The 14,485-nt window shown below is 45.1% G+C and overlaps 1 protein-coding gene across 2 annotated transcripts in view; it reads left to right on the forward strand.

The window, feature by feature from the left end:
* Nucleotides 1–14,485, forward strand: part of SLC6A11 (solute carrier family 6 member 11) — a 124,842-nt gene that overhangs the window by 96,200 nt on the left and 14,157 nt on the right. For both annotated transcript variants that reach the window (XM_001152123.8, XM_054680373.2), the window contains exons 7-9: nt 20–123; nt 6,247–6,371; nt 13,921–14,033. In XM_001152123.8, the coding sequence (XP_001152123.4) occupies nt 20–123; nt 6,247–6,371; nt 13,921–14,033 (342 nt within the window). The remainder of the gene's footprint in view (nt 1–19; nt 124–6,246; nt 6,372–13,920; nt 14,034–14,485) is intronic.

Here is a 14,485-nt window from a genome sequence, read left to right on the forward strand (position 1 = left end):
TCTTTGTGCCTTCCTACAGGTCTGGGTAGATGCTGGAACGCAGATCTTTTTCTCCTATGCCATTTGCCTGGGCTGTCTGACCGCTCTGGGAAGTTATAACAATTATAACAACAACTGCTACAGGTGAGCATTTCCCTGGGCCCTGCCAGCTCTCCACCAAACCCTGAGAGCCCTCTAACCTGCCAGGCTAGTTTATGTTTGTCTGCCCACCTTGCAGGGCCCCAGGAGGAGATAGATAGGTGTTTGTTGGCCTCCCGCTACCGAAGGGTCAAAGAGTGGGCCACCAAGGAGCTAGGAGAATAGCAAATGTAGTCAGAGTCTCTCTCAGGCTGCAAAGCCAATCCCCCACCACTACCGGCATCTCATTCAGGTCTCAGTGCCACCTCGTATGGTAAAGACGTATTCCAGGGTGGATAAGTGACTTGCCCCAGTCACAGAGCTAGTATATACACCAAGGGCCTTGTTCTCTCGCCTACTATTTAGAAACCTGCTTCCTGCCCTTCGTACTTGACTGTAGGGTCATCTTCTGCCCCACCTGGGGCCAGTGCCCCACTTTGCCCCTCAGCCTAACATGTCTCTCTGGCCTCCTGTAGCTGGCTGCACCAGGGCTGGGAGGGGGTTCAGGTGAGGAGGCGAGCCCCAGTGTCTGACCCTTGGCTGCCTGGCCTCTCACGCCTGCAGCTTGAGTTCTACAGCAAGGCTGAGTCGTGGAGGGCAGGGGACCTGCCCAAGGTCACCCAGCTCTGTGTGGTGGAAGTGCTGATCTAGGATGATGGTCAGTCTGTTGAGGTTTTGGTCCACTGGGGTCTCTGCACCCCTGAACTCAGTGCCTGGTACGCAATAGGTTAATATTTCATGGTAGATGGACAGCGCATCTCTTCCTTAGAGTCTGAGAGCTCCTTAAGCAGGGATAAGACCATGGAATCATGACAGTGCAACAATCCCTTACCACAGAGTAGTGGAGAAAGGAAGGAAGGTTGCCTTTTTTTTTTTTTTTTTAACAAATGGTTCTGAGATAGGATAAGTATTTTGGGGAAATCATCAAATTAGATTCTCATATATCATCCCATCTTTCCACCATAGTTAAGTGTCAGATTGATTAAAGAGTTAAATATTTTTTAAAAGAAAACCACCCTATAAGTAGGAATGAAATACTGATTTCAGAATGGGAAAAGATGTAGAAAACATCAAAAATAATTAAAGAAATCACAAAAGAACTAAGTGGCAGATTGGTCTACATAAATATGGAGAACATCTAAATTTCTGGAAAGAAACACAAAAACTATTCAAAATAACCACCTCCATAAAGTGAGACTGGGAAGTCAGAGGTGGGGGGGTGGGCTTTTCCCACTTCCACCTTCTATACAGCTTAAATGGGTGCGTTTTGTTTAGTTTCTTTGTTTAACTTTGAGTACGTATTGCTTTTATAACTTTTTAAAAATTGTTAATACAAATATCATCTACATTATTTTATTTACAAATATGAGAATTTTCTATAAGATTAACAAGCATCCCAACAACGTATGATACTCAGGGGGTTTATATCCACAATATATAAAGAATACAAACAAGTCTATGGGAAAAACACTAAAACACCAGTAAAAAAACAAGCAACACACTCTTTTTTTTCTTTTTCTTTGAGACGGAGTCTCGCTCAGTCACCCAGGCTGGACTGCAGTGGCACGATCTCGGCTCACTACAAGCTCTGCCTCCCGGGTTCACGCCATTCTCCTGCCTCAGCCTCCCGAGTAGCTGGGACTACAGGCGCCCGCCACCACGCCCAGCTAATTTTTTGTATTTTTAGTAGAGACGGGGTTTCACCGTGTTAGCCAGGATGGTCTTGATCTCCTGACCTCGTGATCTGCCTGCCTCAGCCTCCCAAAGTGCTGGGATTACAGGCGTGAGCCACGGTGCCCGGCCAACACACTCTTAAAATATTGAGTGTTTTTCCCAAGTCCTGTTCAGCATAGGTGAGGGTAGGTGAGCAGGTCATGCCATACCCCTGCTGGTGGGACAGGAACTTGGAATTAACCACCACATCAGTGGGTCATCATGTGGCTCGAGTGGCACCATGCATTTGAAAGAACTTTCACCAGTGATAGCGTCCCTCCCACATTACCCCATCTTTGAGACGGGGAAAGTGAAGCTGGTGGAGGTGGTACCTTGCTAGATGTGGCAGGGCCTTGACTCTGACTGGGGTCTCTCAGTGTCCATTCTGGCCTCCCCACTACATCCTTTCCGAGAGCTAGCTTAGCGGTCACATTATGAACTCACTTGTTAAGTCGGCAGTGTTTACTGTGTGTCTACTAAGTGCAAGGCCCTGGAATCGGTGCCATGGGAGCTGCAGACAGCAGTGGTGCAGCCTATAGAGTTTGTAACTTGGGGAAATCAAGACAATGGGGAAGTTAATGTGGGCAGGTCCAACATGCTGAAAAGAGAAGCTATTGTAGAATCCAGTGTGCCATCAGGCCACCGTGAGTTCTGCTTCTGGGGTTCTTTGGGTGAGAGGTATTTGGGTGACCGGATGACAATGAGATGCTAAAGACAGACAGAGCAGGCTGTCCAGAAGAAGGCGTCTAGTTTTGTGGAGGATGTGGGCATGGGGGATGAGAAGTAAAGCTCTTTGTCAGCCATAATGAAAATGTTAACCATGGACAGGAAGAGAGAGAGAGGCACCCAGATAGGAAGAACAGCACATGCAGGCTTCCGGGCTGGGCCAAGTCTGACCCCCTTGGGAGTTCTTTCAAATGTACACTGTCTGTGTACAGTATCACCCCATCGGTGGCTTACGGTCAGCATGGGGACCTCTGTGCTGGGCCCTTCAGAGATCACTTGGTCACTGTCCCCTCCAGCTAGGCTGTCAGCACCATGAGGACGTGGGCTGGATGTTCTTGTTGCCTGCTGCATCTCTTGTACTTAGTTTAGTGCTGGCTTCCATGCAGGGCAGTCAGAAAGAAACCACCCCATTACATAAGCAAGGAGATGGTGGCCCGTGGAGCTCGAGCCCCTTACTCCTGTTCACATTGCCACGGATGGAGCGTGGCTTTTCACCTGAGTCTTCCTGGCTCTTGCACCCCATTCCTCACTACCAGGGGTGGCCAGCTCTTTCCCAGCTACTGGAGTTGAAGAGGGTTTGGCCAAAACTGCCTTGTCTCCAGCCTGTGTCTTGGGGCAGTGGCAGCTTCATTCCCCACTGAGTGCGTGGAGGATGTATGCTGTCAGCCATGGGTCCCTTCTGCTTCCCCCTCCAGCAGGCAGGTTTTATTCCATCTCTCCCATCATCAGAAGAAAGCAAATCCCCTGGGTGGCAATGCAAAAATTAGAAAATTCATTTTATTTCCTTTTCCAAATTGTTCTGCAAGTGGGTCTTCTCAACTCCAGTGGAGTAAATTAGTACCCTCTCTCCTGACAGCGTAATAGCTTCTGGAGGTCTTAAAAGCCCAGCTCAGTGCCTGCCGACTTCAAAGCACTGTTACATAAGCGTTTTACCTAGACGTGGGAGCTGGGGATGGAATTAGAGGGATGGAAATGGGAGTGAGCCAGGCAGGGAAAATCCTCACTTCTGAAGACACCACTAAGCTCTGTCTGCTTGAAGGGGTGGGTGTTCTGAGGACTGGAGGGGAGGAGGGACCGGTCATGCATGGGGCTGGAAGGGACCTCAGGTCCCTAAAGAGCTTCTCTATCTCTCCTTCTGTCTCTCCATAATGTGAGGAAGTCACTCAACAGACCTGTGCAGGAAGATGGGAATTTTTTAACAAGGGACAATTTGTTTTTCAACACCTGTGTGGATGCCCAGAGACAATTTTTTAAAGTCAGGATTTGTTCATCTTAATTTTTAGGGTGCATCATTTTTGTTTAGCTCCTAGCAAAAGCATGGGCTTTGATCTATGTGACTCATCTCCCTCAGCCTCAGGATTCAGTGAAACCTAGTCCACGGCTGGCATACTGCAGGTCCTGAAAGCATCACGTGGGAGAATTCCAGAATGGAGAGGCTGTAGACAAAGGCTTTCCTCCCTGGTATCATCCAATGTCCGCTGTTTGATAAGTCAGGGCCATTTTGCCTCAGACTTCTGGAAACAGGCACAAGGAGCAGATGTATCCCAACCTTAGGAATAACTCTGCCCTTGCCTGGGCATAGCTGAATTTCTTTTTGAGCAGAGGTAAATCAGACTTGCAGATAAAGTCCCCACTTATACCAGCCCAGCCAGCATTCACAGTACCAGAAGAGTTATTTGAAGGGACCTGTATCAGTCATCCATGGCCACAATACTGCTATGTAACAAACAACCCCAGCACGCAGGGGCTGACCACAGCAAGTGATTGCTTGTATTGCTCACAAGTCTGCTGGTCAGCTGAGGAGACTCTCCTGCAGGCTGTAGACTGAAAGACCCTGGGTTTGGCTCCAAGGTCCAAGCCAGGCTCAAGTCAGCTCCACGTGTGTACATTCTGGGGTCCAGGCCAAAGGGATAGCAGCTCCCCTGGGGAAGTTCTCATAGAAAATCACAGAAATGATATAGGACAAATCCAATCATGCAAGCCCATCTCAAGCCTCTGTTTATGTCACATCTGCTAACATCCTGTTGTCCAAAGCAAGTCATGTGGCTAAGCCCAAAGTCAGTGAGGGCAGGGAAATATACTTCACTCCAAGGAAGAAGGTTGTGAGAGTGACTCCTTGCTGAAAAATGATTTGATCTAGCGCAAGGCCAAGAAATTCTGCTATCCAAGCACGTTGTATAGCCAGTGAGATCAGGTTCGAAGAAAAAATATTGCAGGGAGAATTGGAACCCAAGGCTCTCGACCACCAGTTCAATGCTCTCTCTACTTTACCCTTGATTCCTAGGGTCATTGCAAAGCAACAGGGTGTTAACAACCAACAACAACATTAATGTAACCTTTGGTTGCTTTATAAAAACTATGATGTCAGAAGAAGAGGAGGTGAGAGTCCTGCTGTGTTGTTGAGAATAGTTCTGGATGTGACAATTGAGGAGGGACTGGATAAGCTGGAGTGTATTACAGATTTCAAGCACAATAAGGAATTGGTAAGGGATCTGGAATGTGTAACGGAGAACAAAAAACTCAAGGGGCTATAGGGCCATTATCTTCAGATCTCCCAAGCCTGAAGGAACTCCAGGCTGTTTTGGAGGGTAAAGCTAACTTTATCAGAGAGAACAAGCGTGAGTGAATACAATATGAGAAAGTTCTTAGCACTCTAAGCAGTAAGAGCTGTCCAACAAGGGGAAAGTACCACTGGAAAAAATGGCTGGCTGCTCATGCCTGGGTGTGCAAGCAGAGGTCAGCCGGCCACCCGCAGGGATGCCATGGAGGCTAGTCATGCCTCTGGCAGGAGGTTGAACAAGGTCACCTGGCAGCTCCTCCCCTATAAAATGGGGTATTAACATGGATTGTATGCCTAAGTCTCAGTCCAGGCACTACAGTGGTTGAAATTCTAACAGGCTAACTTCCTGACTTGGTGATTTTAGGATGCTGGGCCTGAGGCAGGACAGGCCAGGACTCGAGGGTACCGTCTTCATCTTGACAAAGTTCCATTGTTTCTAGTCTGATTTCTCCTGGGCCATGGCTTTATGCTGGTGCTTCTTAGCTGGTGAGTCCCCCTGCTCCCAAGAGCAGGGGACAGTCACTGCTCTGATAAACCTCTCCATGCAAGGGTTCAACCTGGAAGGGGCTGCTTGCTCACAGCAGCAGAGCAGAGCCAGACTGAGGTCTGGCAGATGCTGCTCCAGTAAACAGCTTGGCCAGGAAGAATGTCACCATAAAGCCTCTCCCCCGGAGGCTGCCGGAGCTTCAGGTGCAATGGTTTCTCCCCTGGCTGAGAAGCCCCCATTTCTCCCATGGAGGCTTCTCCTGCCCTCCTTGCTTTGAGCTCCCAGGAATACTTTCCCAGCCTTTCTCTCCTACCAGGGACTTGGAGGAGCGTCGGTGTGTTTCAGAGTATTTTCTCATTAGTTCTGCATTTTCCCATATGCCAGCCTCCCTTCCCACGCTGGCTCTATGCTTCTGATTCGTGACCTACCTTACCTTCTAGAAATTCAGGAGAAGCTGTGTGACCATGGGCCAGCCACCTAACCTCTCTGAACCATGAGTGCTCCATCAGAAAAACAGAGCTGCCTGTGCCTGCACTTCCCTGCCTGCCTCACAGGACAGCCATGGTGCTCGGGTGGAGAACGTTTGAGCCGTGCACCGGTTCTGCCCGCTCTGACCCTAGTGCCTCTCACTGCTTCCCCACAGGGACTGCATCATGCTCTGTTGCCTGAACAGCGGCACCAGCTTCGTGGCTGGGTTTGCCATCTTCTCAGTCCTGGGTTTTATGGCGTACGAGCAGGGGGTACCCATTGCTGAGGTGGCAGAGTCAGGTAAGTTCACCAAAGGTGGGGATGGAAAAGGCGGTGAGGGAGGCCAGGAGTGATGGTCATCATGGAAATGCAATCTTCCTCCTCAGCTCACACATCTCCTGGATTCAGGCCTCAGAAAGGGGCCCCACCATTCATCCACAATCCAGGATCCTGGGAATTGCCTAGGAGGAAAGTCTCGACACCTCCTCCCTCCCAAATCCAAGGCATCCCCGAGTTTTGTAGATGCTGTTGCTCACTTCATTCATTTCTCCCAAGCTTCACCGTCTCCCCACTAGCCCAGGCCACCATCACTGCTCACCTGGATGGCTCAGAAACCTTTCACTGGACTCTCTGCCTCTGCTGTTGTGACTTCCACTCCATGCTCTACCCTGCAGAGGGATTTTTTTTTTCAAAATGCAAATCTGAACATGTCTTCTCTGATGAAAAGCCTTTCTTGGCTTCTCATAGTGCTGGACTCAGCATGGCCACAAGGCCCTGTGTTGCCCGGCTCCTGTGGCCCCACCAGCCTCACCACCCATGATTCCCCCACACTCACTCGGTCCCACCACAGCGGTCTGCTTCACTTCTGCAAGTTAACTCTCTCCTCCTCCCTCAGGGCCTTTGCACATGCTTCCCCTTTGCTTGGAGAGCACCTCTCCCTCCCTCCCTTTCCCTGTTCTAGACATAGAATCACCATGAGTGTGACAGCCTTAAGTATAGATTGACATGTGTTTGTAGCAAACCCACCACGAGCAGGGTTATCATTGTTTGAGTGATTGTGCAAAATGGTGAAAAACTCTTTCCGTGATTTATATGGTATTTGAATTTCCAGAAAATTAAGTGCATATGAAAAAGTACATAGTTTGCGTTTACATGACAAATGGAGTCTAACCTCAGATAAGTATAAATAGGTTTTTCACCTACAAGCATGTCCAGTGGGACATATTTTTTAAGAGCAGCACAGGGCATCTGGCCTCCCTGGCCTCCATCTACTCAAGGCCAGTCCTGCCCCAACTCATTGTGACAACTGACCCACCTCCCTCTCAAGCCCCGGTCCAGGGTGTGGCTATTTAGGTTTGGCGTGTGCAGTCAGGGAAGCACCCCTCTGACCCACCAAAATAGGCAGGCCAAGGGGTGTGGATGTCAAAGGAGGCAGCTGATCAGCAAGCTCTGCTCCGTGACTGTTCAGAGTCCACCTTGCTGTTGGTCATGTTTATCAGAGATGCAAGGGCCCCTGCTGAAATCAGGGGTACAAGCTAGACCAGAGGATACGAGTATGATCAAAGCTCTCAATCGCTGGGCACCTATTCATTGGACAGGAACTGTTACACACATCATCTCACATGATGCTCAGCTCAGCCCTCTGAAGTGGCATTTTTGCTACCCCCATTTTACAGATGGGAAAACTGAGGCTCAAGGATGTGAGGTCACTTAACTAAGGACACACAGGCTGGAAGCAAGAGAGCTGGAACTTAATCCAGGCCATCTGGCTATCAAACTCATGTACTTCCCATTCCATCCCACTGTGGCTGGGGCACCTAGCCCTTCACAAAACACCTCTGCATCTTCCTCATATTCAACCACAGGCAGCCCTGCGAGGAGGGATCATTGCCTTCTCAATAGTAGCATTGCTTTCTGTGAGAATCCATGTCCTCCTCTGTAAAGTGCACACCCTGAAACTCCCTCGCAGTGTTGCGTGAGACAGAGTATCCAGAGCACTGCTGTTGCTCACTTTATCATTGCTTCCGTTTTGGAGGAGAGTCCCAGAGAGGAGTAATAGGAAGAAAAAAATCCAACTAAAATTAAATTTTGGACTTTTTCTTATTCAAATTGAAAGAATACTCATTGTGGAAAAACAGAGAAACATTAACAGAAGAAAAAAAAATTCAAATCCGACGCAACACCTTGGGGTTATCCCGCTAGGATTTTTCATACATATGTAGCTATAAGCGTGGTGATCAAAACTGGATCATATTATCCTTGGCATTATGTAGGCTGAGTTCTTCCATTTATAATAAAGCATGAGGAGCTTACCCCTCAGTAAAAATGGATTGCTATCATTGAGTTGTGTGGTATTCCATTGAATTGATACACTGGAATTGACTTTCTCTGTCCCACTTGTCAGGCCGTAAGATAGTTGTTTTTTCATATACTACCTCATGAAATGCTCCTGGCACCTCTGCAACATGGGTTTTACCAGGGCCTGCACTCATGGCTGTGCAAACTATGCCCTGCACAACTCCAGCAGGCACTATTCACACAGCAGTCCTAGCTTTCACAGTGCCTATCACAGACGAGGACCTTGTAGCTGAGAAAGATGAAGTGGTTCATCCAAGAGCATGTAGTCCATAAGCAGTGCAGCCTGGATCCGGTCTCTTCTGCCTTGCTTTTTTGTGTTGCTGTTGGCGTCAAGCAGGAAAACCTGCTCTGTGCCTCTGGTTGGGGGTGTGGATCACACCAAGACTGTCTTTAGGAGTCTGCCAATTGGAGAAAATGCAAGTTACAGCTGAATATGTAGTCACCTCACCTTTCTCAGAAGGACCTGGGCTCACTTTCTGAGGCATGATTTTTGGAAAATACTTAATTAGATGCTAGAACACTCAGTGGGATGTCCCAGAACACTTCGGAGACTGAGCCAGGGAGACAGAATGTACTATTTGCAGGGTTCAGATTTTGTTCTCTTCTAAGCCTAGTGCCTGAGATTTGCTGACTTTCCCTGCATGCCCTGCATCTGTCTCTCTGATGCTGTTACACTCAGGATGCTGTCTCCTAGGGGAATGATTTTACACAGCTTATAGTTGGGTCTTGCTTCTTTATCCAGCCTAATAATCTCTTAACTGGAGTATGTGGTCCACTTGTATTTTGTAATGATTGATGTGGTTAGGTCCTGAGGTCTGTTTTAGGGCAGAAAATGTCAGAATAATAATCAGAAGTGGGAAGTGTCAGATGTGTGGTGGAAGTGCAAAGTGATATGTTATTAACTCGAATAAGTTATGACATATAGTCTTGGTCCAATTGTTTAGAGAAAAATAATAAGAGGTAGAGCTAAAAAGCTAGTAGATGAAACAAAATTGAAAATTAAAAATATTTATTAACCCAAAAGAATGCAGGAAAGTGCCACAGAGTAAAACTAAACAAAATAAACAAACAAAAACAGAAAACCAAAAGAAAACAAATGCAAAATAGTAGACTTAAATCCAACCATATTCTTATATTAAATTTAAATGGACCAGATACACTAATTAAAAGGCAGAGATTATCAGACCAGATTTTTTTTAAAAAAGACCCAACTATAACATGTCTAAAAGAGACACACTTTGAAGACACAGATAAAGTATAAAAGAATGGGAAAAGATACACCATTCAAACAATAAACATAAGAAAACTGGCTTGACTATTAGTGTGGACAAAGTAAACTTCAAGTCAAAAAATATTAGCAGAGATAAAGAGGAACACCTCATATTGATAAAAGGGGCAATTCATTGAGAAGACATAACAATCCTAATGAGTTTGTACCTGAAAGCAGAGATTTGTTATATAGGGAGCTAAGACTGATAGAACTGGAGGGGGAAACAGACAAATCCACAAGCATAGTTGGAGATTTTAACACCCCTCTCTAACTAATGATAGAACAATTATATGAAATGTCAATAAAGACATAGAGATCTGAACAATACTATCAACCACAATGACTTCATTGATATTTATCAAACAGTGCACTCAATACCTGCAGAGCACAATTCTTTTCCAGTGGACATGGAACATTCACCAAGGTAGACCATATACTATGCCATAAAACAAGCATCAGTGTATTTCAAGAAATTGAGACCCATTAATATAATGCACCATGTTAATAGATCTAACAAAAAAACATAAGATTAGCTTCATCGATGCTTAAAAAGCCTTTAACAAGATTTAACACCCATTTACAATATAAAATAATCAAGAAAATAGAAATTGAGAAGTACTTTTTGAAATGATGTGTGTGTGTAAAAGTTTTTAAAAAGCAGATATCTATAGTATCCTACCCATTATGTGAAAAAAGAAGGGGAGAAGAGAAAATATGTCTACTCATTTGTGCAAAAGAAATACAGAAAGGATTAACTAGAAACAAACAAGGATGGTTACCTTCGGGGTGGTCGGAAAAGGGGTGGAAAGAAGGGAGGAATGGGAATGAGGGAGGAAGAATGAGAAGGAAGCAGTGCTTCTCTGAATATATCATTTTTTTTATTAGCTCTGAGTCTTGGTAATATTTCACATACCACTCAAACAATGATTTTTTTGTGGTGGAACCCTAAATGGAATACAAACAGTAACAAATGAACCTAACTATACTACAAGTGAAAACTGTCCGCATGCTGAAGGGAATGGGGAAGGAAAAACTAACCTATGTAACTTTGAGAAACGGCATCTTGACTGGATATTTTAAGGCTAAAGACAAAAATAATGATACTGTGCTCCAGTTAGTACAGGGATAGCAATTCCACAACTGTTGTAAGTGTGTATATTAGGATTGAACAAATAGGTAAATATTTTATAGATAATTAGTCAGATTTTTCACTGAGAAAGAAGTTATAAATAAGGAAAGGAGAGATGCTAGAATGTCTTTTATTGGAATTGGAAGTATCAGTATATTAAAATTCATGGTTTTCATCTATGTACAGATAGATATAGAAATATTCATGTGTATATGCATGGATAAATATACATATATTTCCTATCTTTGTGTGCTGAGAGGGCCTAAAAGCAATAATACTCCACAGTTATGAGCACACCTAGGGCTCAGATCTTGGTTTCCAAACACTATTCTTCAATTAAAAAAAAAAAAAAACAGGGCTCCTTGGCAAAACAGTTGATTTCAGGGCTAGGGCAAGACAAGGTGAAGCTAGAACATTTTTGTGATGCCAAAAAATAAGGAAGTGCTCAGAAAGAAAGGTTGGAGGCTTGTCAAAAAGCCATGGAAATCAACCTGAAGGAACTCCCAATGGTTAAAACTGAAATAACTTGAACAGCAAAATAAATGATAGTATTGGATTTTAACCCATAGAATAAACTACTCAGGAGTCCATATTCACATATATAAATAATTGAATAAATAAATGGTGTGAAAGGACAGCTATTCCTTGGAGAAGAATTATAATTAATAAATATAGAAGGAATGAGGGAAATATCAAATCACCATTAGGCAAACACCATTGTAATCATGGTTGCAGGCAAGACCCACCAATGGATACTAAAATCAGTAGGTAAAATTTGGAGTAGAAACAGGATTTTTTCATAATCTCAAAATATTTCCTCCTGCAGGAGCGTTAACAATTACAAAGAGAAAAAGAGTAATGTTATAGTGGAGAAACCTAGCAGACAACAGTTTAACCTTAACCTTAAGTGATCAAGGTAAACATCACCAGTAATAATATTGATTGACATGTACCCCCTGATATAATACACCAGAAAGGATATAACATCACTGCTGTGGTTTTCTGGCCAAAAGATGCACAACCTCAGCATAAGTCATGAGGAAACATCAGACCAACCCACATCAAGAGACATTCTGCAAAACAACAACCAGAACTCATCAAAAATGTGGAGTTTAGCAAAGACCAAAAAAAGACTAAGGGACTGCCACAGACTGGAGAAGACTAAAGAGATACAACCAATAAACGCAACATGGAGTTCTGAATTAAATGTTGGAACAGAAAAAAAGGGGGCAAAAGGAGAAAAACTGGCAGAATATGAATAAGCTCTGTGGCTTAATTAATGGTATTATACCAATATTAATTTACCAGTTATTAAATATTGAAAGTGTTCCCCTAAAATCAGAAACAAAGCAAGGATGTATGCTGTCTCTGCCTCTATACCATATGGCAATGAAGTTCCTAGAGAGTGCAATAAGGCAAGAACAAGAAAAATAATTAGAGGGAAGAATAAAAATTTTCTTGATAAACATACTGACCGAGTCAAAAATCCTAAGGAACCTACAAAAAAAGTAATAAGTGAACTTAGAGAGGTCAAAGGACAAAATAGATAAAATCTATTATACTTCTTTACATGCTAGCAGGAGACAATTGGAAAGTTTTTAACTTCTGCTCTTCACAAGATGCCATTAAGAAAATGGAAAGGCAAGCCACAGACTGGGAGAAAATATTTGTAATAACTCTTCTGACAAAGGATTTACATCCTAAACATATAAAGAACGCTCACAATCAAATAAAAAGAAAACAACCTAATGAAAAAAAAATGGACCAAAAAATCAAGCCATCACTTCACAAAAGAAGACATATGAACAGACAATAAACATGTGAAGATACTCGATGTCATTAACTATCAGGGAAATGCAAATGAAAACTATGATATAACATCTCACTCCCACTGTAATGACACATCTTAAAAGACTGACAATATCAAGTGTTGACAAGGATGTGGAGCCACTGGAAATTGGAAACATTGCTGGTAGGACTGTAAAATGGCAAAGCTACTTTGAAAATCAGTTTGGAATTTCTTAGAACGTTAAACGTATGATTGCCATATGACCCAGCAATTCCACTTCTAGGTAGAATAGGCAAAACTAGTCCGAGGACGAAAAAAAATTGAATTGATGGTTGCCCAAAGTGAAGATGAGGAACGGAGGTGAAGAGACAGCAAGGGGCCCCAAGGGGCCAATGGCAGTGTTCTATAGCTTGATTGCCATGGCTTGATTGTTGTGGTGGTTATCTGGGTGTATACACTTTTTAAAACTTCATCAAACTATGTATGTAAATTATACCTTAATGAAGCTGCTCTTTAAAGTAAAAAATCATCAGATTTCATGTCTATTAAGCATTTACCTGCTTCAGTGCTTTCCATTTATTGTGTCATCTCACTGAATTCTCAAAACCACTTTTTTTAGATAGGACTTTATTATCCCCATATTTCAGCTAAGAAAACAGATTTGAGCCCAGGCCACCTGGCTATAGAGCCTGTGCTCTTGACCACTGTGCCACAGGGCTAGACTCTCAGGTATCTGTCTGCTGACGTTGATAAAGTTCATCCCGAGGACACGTTAACCCAGCCCTCTATGTGCAGCAACTAAAACAAGGGAGTGTAGACCTGGAAATGAGAGTGGAAACCAAAGGAAGAGGCTGCCAGGGTGGAAGAGCATTTCTCCAGCCTGGACCCGACCTACCTACACCACAACCACTGGGTACCTGGTCCTTGCCTCCCCCTGGGCAGACAGAGTCAGAATCGCTGGGTAGGCCTGAGAATCTGCATTTTAACAAGAAACTGCACCTTGCCCCTTGAGAACAGTAGAGACATGTCCAGAGGAAGGTCCATGGATCAGCTGAACCTAGGCTTGAATCCTGACCCTTCCAAGGCCCTTGTTTACCTCTTTCTGCCTCAACTTGCTCATCTGCAAAATGGGCATCAGAATAGCACCAACCGCATGGGGTGGCTGGGAAACAGAAGTGATTTGAGTGAGAGGCAGGCACAGTGCCTGGCGCAGAGGAGGCACTCAGTAAATGCTGGATTAAAATAGCAATGTTATGAGGGATGGGACTCCACCCAGTGGCTTTCTCTCTCTCCCTCGCTCCAGGCCCCGGCCTGGCCTTTATTGCATACCCCAAGGCAGTCACCATGATGCCTCTCTCCCCGCTGTGGGCCACCTTGTTCTTCATGATGCTCATCTTCCTGGGCCTGGACAGCCAGGTAAGGGGCCATGGGGATGGGGAACCCAGGAGGGAGGGGAGCCTGGGCCAGGAGGCCAGACGCCACCCTTAGGAGTGGCTCCCCAGGCCCAGCCACGCCCACCTGGCCCTGGCATCAGGGCCCTGCCCACCGTCCCCCATTCCACCCTCCACTTCCCTCCCAGCAACTCTTGCACCCCCGCCATCCACCAGGTGGGCTCCACACTTACCCACAAATGTCTGTTCCGGCCCCTCTAAGCCTTCCCAAACACTGTTTTCCTTACCGGAATTCCCAACTCTCAATTCACGTTTAGAAAAATTTGCTAAATACTTCCCTTCTGCTCAACCACTCCTGCCAACAGCACTGCCTGGCACAGCAGAAGAGAGTCTCAGAGAGTGAGTTCCACAGCATGCATGTCCCCATCCCAACCCAATCATTGAGGACACGGACACATAGAAAAGCACCTCCTCTTC

Source organism: Pan troglodytes, chromosome 2 (assembly GCF_028858775.2).
Source record: "Pan troglodytes isolate AG18354 chromosome 2, NHGRI_mPanTro3-v2.0_pri, whole genome shotgun sequence".
NCBI classification, from domain to species: Eukaryota; Metazoa; Chordata; class Mammalia; order Primates; family Hominidae; genus Pan; species Pan troglodytes.